The 12,735-nt window shown below is 26.1% G+C and overlaps 1 protein-coding gene across 1 annotated transcript in view; it reads left to right on the top strand.

Annotated features, from left to right (window-relative positions):
- Positions 1 to 12,735, top strand: part of LOC107447986 (uncharacterized) — a 38,163-nt gene that overhangs the window by 1,084 nt on the left and 24,344 nt on the right. The window contains exons 2-3 of the mRNA XM_016063050.4: positions 7,081 to 7,142; positions 8,890 to 8,963. Coding sequence (XP_015918536.1) covers positions 7,081 to 7,142; positions 8,890 to 8,963 — 136 coding nt within the window. The remainder of the gene's footprint in view (positions 1 to 7,080; positions 7,143 to 8,889; positions 8,964 to 12,735) is intronic.

Here is a 12,735-nt window from a genome sequence, read left to right as displayed (position 1 = left end):
TAAATTTATTATGCATTATCAGATTAATAAAATGGTTGTCATTAGAATTTTCAAATTTTAATTTTTTTAATTTATAATATTTTGTTGATTTTGGAAACTTTTTTTTCAAATATTTCATTGATTTTTGTTAGAAATAATATGGCACTTGAGGCACTGAATTTATTATGGTAAACAAAGCTTGCATAATAAAATGGTTGCAATACAATTTATAATTAAATTATTTTTTGCTTTGTTTTGTCTTGACTCTTGACCATAACAAAATTATGGAAAAGAAATAATATCTAACAGAAAGTTGAAGTATAAGTAGTAGTATGTTAATAGTTGATGAAATAGCTCAATAATTTTATTACAATGAAACTTCAGACACTCGTGAGGCTGATAAGACAAATAATGTAGTTCACTTTAATGAGATGTCTGCTTAGGAGAAGGAGTAGTAAATTGCTTGAGAAATCTAATGTTGTTAACTGTTATTAATGTTATGTTATAAACTCTTTTAATTTTAAGTATGACAGTTCAGTTTTAACATACTTAAAAATTGCATTCATATTTATTTAAACCTAACACATAAAATCATAATGATTCATAGGGATATTTTCATATTGTGATCTGCCGTACCAACTACAATCGCCAATGTGCCAAATACATTTTAAACTTGCAAATTAAAAATAAAAGCACAAATGTGTAGATGTTTACCCTGGTGGTGGCTACGAGTTACCTACTGAACTAATAATTATTGAAAATTCTATTTACTACTACTGAAAATGCTATTTATCTACTATTATCAACTACTACAAAATATCAAATATTTCTCCTTGCCCCGTGGCAGAATCGCACAACATGGCCAGACATTACGGAGCTCTTGCAGAAAGATTTTTGAAAAGTAAAAAAAAGAATATATATTTTTCTTTTCTACAAAAATTTACAAAGTAATGTGTGAATCATGTATTTAGATAATCACTTCTTGACTTGCTCAATTTGTGTTGATAGTATCTTAAATCGATGTAATGTTTTAATTGTATTTTTGGCAGTTATTGATATTGATTTTCGCATGGATTTTAAATATCCTGATATATTTCAGACAATATGGAAAATTCGAGTCTTGCATTTGAGTATTTTCTCTTTAAGGCAATAATTCTATCATATTTTTGGTAGTTATTGCAATTGATTTCTTTATTTTTTAAAAATACAATATTATTTGTTACAACAACCTAATCTTGAAATGAAACACGCATTTGCGAAATCTGATTCGCGTGATTTTGTAGTCAGTCTTTTTTTGGCTATTACTGCTGCAGGTTTCATAGTTTTTTATTATTTTTTTATTGTCATAGTTATTTGCAAAATACAAAGAAGGAAATAATTTGAGTGTCCCCCCCCCAACAAAATGCGAGAATTAATAGTTTTAAAAAATTATATAGTTTTTTTTTCAAGAACAACGCTTTTGTTATTTTAAATTAGTAACATATATGTTTGTTATTATTAAAAGTATCTGCCAGAAAGTTATTAGTGCTAGAGAGTTTTATCTCAGATAGCTCGGAATAATTCTGCCACAGGAGTCCTCTGTAGTTAAAAGACTTGAGCATTAAAATATGTTTGCTTGAAAGGTATTTAACTCTCTTGAGATCTTAGTGTAAAGATAGTTGTTGCAATGAAAATTGCTATAATTTAATAAAGAACTCGCTGCATTGCAATTAATCTTTAGTAAAAAACCACAAAGACATGTGAAGCTTGCATTTTTTCTCCTTCTGCCAAAACTTTATACATTTTAAATTTTTTTTGCTATAGATTTATGCTTGAATTTTTTTCTGTGACTTTTTATTAAAATGTTTTTACCATATCAAATATTCATCAGTGCCATTTTCCTGTCATTGCTAATAGAGATACAGTCAAAATTTCATTAAAATCCTTTCCTGATTGCAAACCAGCATCCATATAAACTTATTCATTTGCTCTAATCTAAATAGTGTTTTTGAATCTAATTTAAAAGCCTGAGCCTAAATTTAATACTGCTCCAATACATATTTAAAAATGAAATGAAAAACTTAAGATTGTATTAATAATAAGAGATTAAAATGTAATCAAAAATTTGCTGTAAAGCTGTACATCATTATTCAGCAAACTTTTCCTAATTTACTTCTGTATTTTGAGAGTGATGTAGTGTCAACTGATTTGTGAAACAAAATGTTATTAAGGGTAAAGTTATTTATCCCTCTTCCTCTTTAAAAAGTTCAAAGTTCTTTAGTAAAATTTAAAAAAAAAATAAGTTACTAGTTATCTTTAAATGATTATAATTATTTTAAAGTTTATTTTGTTTTGTTATCGCTATCATCATATTTGATATTTACAAACAACACTGTGATCTGAGTCAATAGCATGGGGTGAATGTTTATTCTTAAGGATTGGGTTGCTCATCTATTAAATAAAGTTTAAATTAAGGAAATGAATGAATAAATATAAAATCAAGAAAAAGTAAAATAACCCATGCAAATCCATTCTAATATAAATTTTAGAATCTTTTAATTTTACTTCACAATTTTTTCGCCATGCCACTTTACATTTCATTTTAAATAAAAATAACTGTTAGAACTATTTTTATCTCAAAGCATTCTCATTGGTTACTCTAAGTAGACTTTCAACAATAAAACTTTTTTTAAATAATAATTCCAACAGGAAATTATTTGTAATGTACAAAAAGAGACATTTTTCTTTTTTTATTTAATTTTTCTTTTTAACTATTATTTCATTAAATTTGAACATCCAAACACAAAAATAAAAAGTGCTCTATTTGTTTCCTTAGCAATTTATATAAAAAAAACTATATAAAAGAAAAACTGAAAATTATAGTAAAACATTTTATTTTTGTTAAAATTATCAGCTTATTAATTAATAATTTTTTATTCAAGGATTTGTTTTTAAATTTGTATCTGTCAATCTGGCTTTTTATGAATTAGAAGAGATTTATTTTTAAATGAAATAGAAAATCTCTCAAATGTTTCAATCAAATCATGCCTAATTCAAGATTTATCCCAGAGATCATTTTGTGTAACACCTCTGAAATTAAACTTTTGTAAGAGCACTAAGTTTGTCACAAGGACAAGATATTAATTTTTGTTTTGTGAATTTTTCATATTTTTGATGTGAGCATAATATTTTCTGTGTGAAAGAAATTAAGTGTTCACCTTTTATTTTCATGGTGTAGAAAAATAGATAGGGAAAGAAAAAGGTATGATATAAAATTTTTGTCTGTGCTGCTCTTGCTTCATTTCTTGCAATATGAATGATACTAAAATTTTTAGCCTCCTTCTTTAGCAAACCCTATATTTATATAGAAATTTTTTAAGCATTTAGGCATCTTAATATATTTTTTCATTGTACTTACAGGGTGGAGGCAAGATAATGGAAACTCATCTATACTAATAAATTTTTTCATATTTCTCATGAAACTTAAAGAATCATTTTATAACTTCAGAAGTGTTTAGATCATGCGATTTCTCATATTGCGATTTCTCATATACGAAGCTTAAAGCTTTTAGAGGTTTGAGGGACCGACAATAAATGACAAACGAAAAATAGTGTTTTTGAACACCCTATGCCAAAAAATGTTGCAATAAATTTGTAACTTGTATAAATTGTTTTGGTTATTATATCCAATAATTGCTCGAAATTTCGCAACCCTATTTAAAATATTTATGTAAATACAGATTATATAAAAAACATTATTTTTTGTCTTAAGTTTTTTTTTTTTTTTGCTATAACTGTAAAAATATTCAATAAAATTAAACTAAATTTTTGGAGCAATTTAAAATTAATTTCAAAATAATTGCTTTAAAATTTATTTAAAACAGCGCAAGATATAAGTAATTTAAGTAGTTCTTTTATATGCAGAAAAAAATTAAATTTGTTTTTTCTTAGTTTCCTAGTGTATTTGGCAAATAATAAAATAAGTCCGATTTGAATATTTAAACAATTTAATTAGTTTCAAACAATTTTCAAAGTAGTTTTATTAATAACTAGTACTTATTAATAATTCTTTTATTAATATGAATTTTTCGATTGTCCCAGATAAATTTGATTTTCGAAATTATAAATAAAAATAAAACTTAGTAATTCATTTATTAATATCGAATTTTCAATAGTTTCAATAATTTCAGTGTTCTTTTTCAATATTTCAGTGAAACATAAACTTAAGAAGGATCATATTTGATTCATTAAATTTTTTGACAAGTTAAAAATTTAAAAAACTGTTGTAATATTCATTGAAATAATATTTTAATGTACATAGTTTCTCTAAATAACTTTTTTTTCAACCTACGGGGTCTAACTTTTACAAACTGGATTCGATTACGTAATCCTGCAAAAATTTTCTTGGACTCTGATTAAAGAATTTTTTTTTAACGGCACCTAGGTAATATGGCTTATGAAGACATTTTTTTAAAACATATTGCAAACTTTATGTAATATGTTTACTTGTATTTAATACATCTCATGTTTATCCAATAATTCATGTAAAGTTAAAAGCGTTTCAAAATAGCTTAATTTGAACTAAGTTCATATTTTTTTTCTTTTTCTGAGAAATATGTATTTGCTTTTACATCTTTTCTTTAGGTAAACGATAACGGTAACGCACTATCTTTGAAGTGAATATAAAACTGTCGCTAACGAATTTTGATTAGAACAAAAGGAAAATAAAGAAACAGTTACGAAAAAAATCACTAACTGATTAACTTAACTACTTCATTATCGGAAATACATATTTTTGAAAGGTGAGAGGTAAGGCGTTTAATATAAGGAGAATTCGATGCCAAAAAAAAAAAAAAAAAAAAAAAGAAGCAGACTACTTTAAATAACTTTAGATCTATCAGATCTTCACATTTGAAGTCTCAATCTAATGACTCGAGAGGGTCATAAAAAAAAACGTACTTTCTCTTGATAATTTTTGCACACAATTATAAAATTCATTTATCCAAAGATGCAAAAAAAATAGCCTTTAGTAAATTTTTATTATTTTATTTAATAATGGTCGAAAAAATGTTAAATTGTAAGGTGTGCAAATTTTTGTATCATTTTAAAGAATATAATTTTACAAGGCAAAATACAAAATTTGAGCAAAATCGATCGAATAGTTCCTGAGAAATCGAATTTTAAATATCTGACTTTTTGAAATTCAATTTCTCAGGAACTATTCTGCCGAGTTTGCTCAAATTTTGTATTCTGCTATATAAAATTACATTCTTTAGAAAGATGCTAAAAATTTTATCCCTTACTATTCAAAATTTTTTTCGACCATTTTCATATAAAATAATAAATATTGACTAAATCTAATATAAATATAATATTTACTGAAAGTTATTTTTTGCAAGGAATTATCTTTGGATAAACTAATTTTATAAATATGTGCAACAATTTAGCGAAATACGGAAAAAGTAAAATTAACATGAAGTGGTCCAAACTTTGGAGCACTCTCCTTATCAAACTATTGGGATCATATATCTCAGATTGCTGCTACCCCCCCCCCCATAATTTTGGGGTTAAAAATCCTAATCCGTCTAAAAAAAGTATGTTTATTCAGACAAAGTACGTTTTTGGTTTTTGTGTCTGCTTTCGGAACTTAAAATATCGTCTGCACTTGCACTTATTATCCCGGATCATTAGATCAAAAGTTATTCATCGTGGTCCGTTTTATTTATTTATTTTTTAAATTTTTTTTTTATCCCGCATTGTACAATCTTTATCATTTGGTGGTGGTGTGGGGTAATGATTATTATTATTATTATTATTTTTTTTTCAATTTACACTTTCCTACTTTTTAACTCACTTTAGTTATAAAATTTAACTAATAAAACATTTCTTTTCTGTTTAAGAATGTATACTTTTTTAATCAATATTTTGTTTAATTATGTTAGTTTTATGTATTTTATATTAATAATTAAATTGGCTTTAGGGTGAAAAAGCAACTTTACTTTTTCTGATAAAGGTAATTAATATTAATACTAATACTAAAAATTATTACGAATTTATTTTAGTAGATTCTGTATAGTGAGATTTTCTCTAGTTTAGAAATTCTATCGTACTTATAAAACGGTTTTTACTTGTTTCATCTTATTTTATCTTATTTCAAAAAACGATTTTGAAAGATAGTAAAATACCTAACTTAATTTAAATTTTTTTTCTTCTAAAGATAGCATAAACAGTTTACTTTAAAATAAGAATAAAATTTTTTTAGCGTCGTTATAGCATCATTTTACATGGTAAAATGTCTACTACCCATTAATTCTTTCAAAAGTACATGGTCACATGAACTTTTGAAAGAATTAATGGATAGTGGTAAAATCAGGTGCAGTTTTAAATTTTATTTTTATATCTTTACCGTAGAACATTATACACAATGTCATTTTTATAAGGAGTTAAGAAGGAGCTTAAAAATTTCTGGAAAATTTGCAGTATTGCAGAGTTTCATTATATTTAAAACATAATTAGATACTAGCTTACCAGCTTTAATTTGTTATTTTTTTAAAAAATTAATGTAGTATTTCAATTAGTTTTTTGAATTTCATAAAAACGTTACTTTAATAAAGATTCTTTACATATATTTCTATAATTTTTTTTTAATAAAACTAATTCTTTAGAGATCTCAATTTTATTTGAATGTTGACCTTCTTTATCTTTCCTAGAAATGTTTTGTACTGTATATATGATTTTGATTTTCAGTCAAAAATAATTTATTAAATCTGCTGAAATGGAAGAGAAGGTGTTGACTGCTATTGAAAATGTTTTATTTATTTATATTGTACTTTGTATGTATTTCTCTCCATGGTTTACATTTATCGTATTCAAAATTAATTTTATTCTGTAAAATGGTAACACGTTTTGTTTTTTCAATAAAAATAAAGTTATTTATTTTTCAAATTGGATTTTTAGAGTTTTTCTTTAAAATAGGATTTTTGTTGTTGTAAATCTGCTGTAAAAATAACCAACTCATTTCAATACGTTTGAAAATTAATATTTAAGTTTCAAATTTGATTTTCGTTGTTTTTATTTACCAAATGAGGCTTTTTTTTTAATGTTTTATAATTTCTCTTTCAGAATAGTGCTCCAGTTTGGGATGATTTTCTACTTAAGGCTATAAAATTTCAGGGACAGCTTAAGTAAGTAAAAGTTATTTAAACTGGAATTTATATGAAATTTGCATTTGTGACATTGTTATAAAATATTTATGAGGCCTCGATCCATTTTTAGAAAATTTATATTTGATCGAAAATATCTCTCATCAATTCATATTCGTTGGGGTAAAGGATTTTGGTTATCATATGAAAAAAATTCAATATCAATTTTTAGAAATTAAATAAAAGAGAAAAAAAAAGTACCGTCAATTTTTTAGAAATCTTATATTTGAGATAGAAAATATCTATGATTCATTCATTTGGGTCGGGGTAAGTAATTTTGGTGGTACATGAAAAAAGTTCGATCAATTTTTTTCAAACTAAATATCAGATATAAAAAAAAAATGCTTTGTCCATTTCTAGTAACTTTATGTTTAAGATTTTTTTTTGAAAAAAAAATATCTCTCATCAATTTATTTGGGTTGAGGTAAATGATTTTGGTGGTGATTTTAGAACAAAGTTTATCAATTTGTAGGAATTAAATATCAGAAGTAAAAAATTCTGTCCATGTTTAGAAATTTTATATTTGAGGTAATAAAAAAAAACTATATTTAAATTAAATTTATGTTGGTTGGGGTAATGAAAAAAGTTTTATTTTTAGAAATTATTGCAATTTTTTTAAATTTAATATAAAAGATAAAAACATCTCTCATCCATACTTTTGTACTGAGGTAAATAATTTTGGTGGTACATAAAAAATGTTCGATTAATTAATTTGTGAAATATCAGGGATAAAAAGAACAAGTTCTGTCTGTTTTTAAAAAATTTATATTTGAGATCGAAAATATCACTCATCAATTTTTTGGTTTGGGATAAATAACTTTGGTAGTATATAAAAAAGAGTTTAATGTTTAGAAATTAAATATCAGATATATAAAAAATGTTCTGTACGTTTTTAGAAATTTTATATTTGAGATAAAAAAAAACTGTCTCATATTCATTAATTTGGGTTGGGGTAAATATTTTTGAAACTTTAGACGAATAAAGGAAATTTAATACCAGAGATAAAAAAATATCTCTCATCCACGCGTTTGGACTGAGGTAAATGATTTTGGTGGTACTTAAAAAATATTTGATTAATTTGTAGAAATTTAATGTCAGAGATTGAAAAAAAAAAAAAGCTCTGTCCATTTTTAGAAATTTTATATTTGTAATAAAAAAAAACAAAAAAATGCCTTTAATCAATTACATGTTACATTATTAAAACTTCAATCATTCTTAGAAATTAAAATCTGAGATAAATAATGTCTCTCCTCCATGCGTTTTGATTGAGGTAAATTATTTCGATTCATTTTTAACAGTTATATTTTAGACAGAAACAATGTATCTCCTCCGGGCATTTGAATTGAGATAAATGATTTAGATCCATTTTAAGAAGTTTTATATTGATCTCTCATTCTTGTATTTGGATTGGGGTAATGATTTTGTGGTAGACGAAAATAGTTCAATCATTTTTTTCAAAAATTTATAGATGAGATCAAAAATATTTCTTGATGAATCTCTCATTTGGCTTAAATTGAAATTAAATGATTTTGGTCGCAAATGGAAAAGAATAGAGGTGAATGTTTATTTTAAGTTTGTTTTAATGGGTATTTTTTTTTTATTAGAAAAAAGGTTTTGATACTAGGACTAATTTATTACTTTCGTTGCTTTCGTTATTAATCGTTAATTTTTAAACAAAAAATAATAATTATTGGAGTACAGTTTAAATATTGCCAAATCTCTATTTCAGATCAACCATTCTTGCATCAACATCTTTTCTGGACGCATTTCAAAAGATAGCCGATATGGCCACCAATACCAGAGGTATGTATTAATTAATTTTGCAGTTAATGACATTTTTCATTTTTTTTATTTATTAAAATACGAATTAGATATCTTAAAACAATATTTTTTAACTGAAAATTGTGTTATATTTGTCAGGAAAATAGCCTTAAAGTTATATTAACCCTCAATAAAAGAAACCATTTTCGACTGTTATATTCAATAGTTTCGACTGTTGTATTCAATAGTCCTGTCAATAGTTCAGAGTTGCCTAGAAGTTTCAGTATTGAAGAATCGTGAACTTATTTTACAAAAATTGCAAGCAATACGGCAAGTGTTTTTAAGGCTAATAGTTTTAAAATAGCTTTGGAAATATTTTGAACTTGCATTTTTAATAAAATATTGTTAAGTACTTACTTTTCGTATAAACTGAACAAAGATGAATTTTTTTTTTTTGTTTTTTTTTTGCGCTATTTTAGAACCGGGAATGACTTCTTGTTTCTTTAGAACAATGCTAGAATATTATCTTTATAAATATGCTGTCTTTATGTGGCCACAGCCGTTTCTCGGACGCTCCCGTGGTCTGTTGGTGCTCAAATCAAGGGGAGAACTGGATAAGTTGAACGTCAAAATTTTTTTTATGTTTTTTCCATACTGCAGTGCAATTAAAAAATAAAAAACATAGGTGCTTCGTGATAAATGCCGAGAAAAGTGGCTTAATAACTTTTTTCTTTCTATTGCTAAAGTACGCTTAAATAGAATTTCAGAAAACTGATAAAACAAAAATTTTTTTTATCAAAAAATTGTCTTTGCAACATGTAGTTTATCATACAGGGGTACCAAATGTAAACAAATCTCAATTTTGAATTTTTTTTGTCGCTTGTGTTGTTTTTTCTATTGCACGGCAGCATAGGTGCCATTCCTTGTACGACTTTTTACAACAGCATATTATTTGTATGGTCAATAATGCAGAAAAAAAACTGGTATATATTTATTTTTATTATTCATCATCATTAATTAAATTTAAAAATGAATACGTGATACAGCTCACTGTATATGTTTGTTGTTTCTGATCCCCAAAATGGTCTATCTAAATTAGATCAAGTCTATAAATCTCCAAACAGTCTTGGAAGAAAAGTAGTTCTGAAGAAAAAAAACAACTTTGTGCCAGAAAAAATGGCGACATTTTAACCTATAGATAGAAGATGCTCCAGCCAGCAGCCTATACTGCTTTCTTTGACTTTGTTCTGCCGTCTCCTCCACTATGTACTGGTAAAACGCGATATACAAGTTTGTTTGCATCTATGGTTGCCAAAAAGTAGGATCCATAAGGATAATTTTTTTGAGTTTCAGTCATGTACTGGATATTAGATGGTCATTTCAGAGATTTTTAAGTTTTTTCTTAAACTCGGGGAGATAAACTTCTTTTCCTGTCTGACTAGAGAGTATCCAACCTAAGCGTTATTTTAGTTTTTACGTGTGTCTGTTTTTTTACATTAACAAATAGAAATTTATTGTCATCCAAGTACATGTAAAAGATGTCTTTTATAATGTTCTCATATCTGCTTAAATAGAACCATAATAATCTAAAAATTTCCAGTAATTTAATGATTCAAATAGTTATTGTTAGTATCTTGAACCTCGTTTCTAAAAATATGCCCGGAAGATCACCACATAGATTTTGTACATTTATTATAAATGTAAATTCATTTTTTCCCCCAGCGTTATTTAAAAAATGTTTTTTTTTTTTTTTTTTTTTTTTTTTAATTATTAGCATAAAAATAATTTTCTTAACGTTTATCATTTTTGTATAGTAAATGCATGGTTTTTCAATGCTGGAACTTTTAAGACATTCAGTTTTTGAAAAATGAAGGGGAAAAAAAACTTGATAAACATGTGCAAGAATCGTATATTATAGACCTCTTATGTAAATCTTAGTCTTTTTAATTTTATTTCATTGTCATCCCTGAAAATGGATGTCAGATAGAGACGTCCAGGTCTGTAATCTTGTGAATTTGAACCCAACTCCCAAAGTCAAATTTGGAGAGTCATTACGGATTAAAAATTAGCAATTTTTCGACTTTTTCAAAACAAAAAAAAAATTTTTACTAATTTTTTTTTTTTGAAAATTAATTTTATGACATTTAAAATTAATTTGCAAAATACTCGTACTATAAAAAAAACGCGTCTTAGTTACTAATGAATTTGTTAGTAATATCTGTTAGAGTTGATTTGTTCTTTCTGTTTAATCCTAACATTAACTCCTAAAGACATTCTTAAATACAAATTATAATTATTTACTGAATTTCAGTTAAATTTCCTAGACTGTACCTTTTCGAACTGCCATCATTATTTTCAAAAGAAATTTTAAAATCGTGATATCCATTCAAAAAGCTACTACCGAATAATGATTCTGACCCAGTAATAGTCGGTAATAATAACAACAGCCTTATTTTCTGCAACAATTACAGTGATCCAATGCGCGAGCATCTGATTCTTTTATTGAATCGATGCAAAGCCTATTTTTCTATATTATTTTGTTGAGACTATTGTCTTGCGAGTGACCTTTTTCTATCGGAAAAAAAGAAAGGAAATCAGTTATATGATACTAAAAATCCGCTACCTACCCGTCATATCCGCAACAGACTAGTCTGAGCGACTCGCCTTGTTTTTTTTCCGGACGGTTTAACCCCTAATCTTTTCCACGCGAATACATTTATGTTCGATTATTTTTATGCACTTCCTTTAGGAAGAGACCTATCCCGAGTGAGAGCCATTTTAAGGTCCGGCAAGGTCAACTAACATAATAGACCTTATTTTATTCGGAAACAAGTATACAAAAATACTATAAAAGAACATTATTTCAATATATACTACAGCTTTTATTTATTCTTGGTGATATTTCAGATTTTATTAGTTGGTGGCTTTTGTTTATATTATCACCTGTTTCGTGTTTAGCCGCCACCTGTGTTATAAAGTCACGATGTCCATGGCCTTGACTTGACCGCTGACTTACTTCTATCGTTTTGGAAAGAAGAAAAAAAAGGGTCGGAGATGTGTTAACTTTCATTTTATGAGATCACGCGATATTTGCGATGGGGCGTACTGGTGAATAGGCATGGAAATTTTAATTCTGGCAGCGAAAGGGCTGTACGTAATAAAGATATGCGTTTTTCTTTTATATGCTGTCAAGGACACCCTTATGCATTCTTTTTTATTTAAGTAGTCAGCTTTTGTTACTTGTGGATTACATTTATCTTAATTGTATTCGTCCATTTCCTCTTTTGGGGTCTGTTAAGTTTATTTTTCGTTCGTAAAATAAATCTTGAATTATTGAACTTATGTTATATATATCAGAATTTTCTTTCTCCATCGTTTTGTTAAGTTGCTTTTCTAAAAACCGTTGGAAGTGGTTGAAAATTTTATTATTATTATTAATTTATATAGCGGAAAAAGTTGAATTCGATGAAATTTAATTCGAAATATTGAATGAAATAGAATCTGAATAAAATTGAATTCGATCTTTTGATCATTTTTGGTACTTAAGAATAAGAAGTGTTTTTATTTGACCGAAAAGACTTTTTGCGCGCGTTTTATTATTATTTATTTTAATTATTATTTATTTATTTAACGGAATTAAGTTAGAACTAGATATTAAGATAGATTATTAAGTTAGACCGAAAAGACTTATTACGCGCGTTTTATTATTATTTATTTATTTAGCGGAATTAAGTTAGAACTCGATATTAAGACAGACTATTAAGTTAGACCGATATTATTGCAATTGTTTCATTAAAAAAAATAATAACTATTT

The sequence above is a fragment of the Parasteatoda tepidariorum genome, chromosome 3 (assembly GCF_982258835.1).
Source record: "Parasteatoda tepidariorum strain Cologne lab strain chromosome 3, Ptep-v5.0, whole genome shotgun sequence".
In the NCBI taxonomy this organism is placed as follows: Eukaryota; Metazoa; Arthropoda; class Arachnida; order Araneae; family Theridiidae; genus Parasteatoda; species Parasteatoda tepidariorum.
This window is presented reverse-complemented; position numbering and strand designations above follow the sequence as displayed.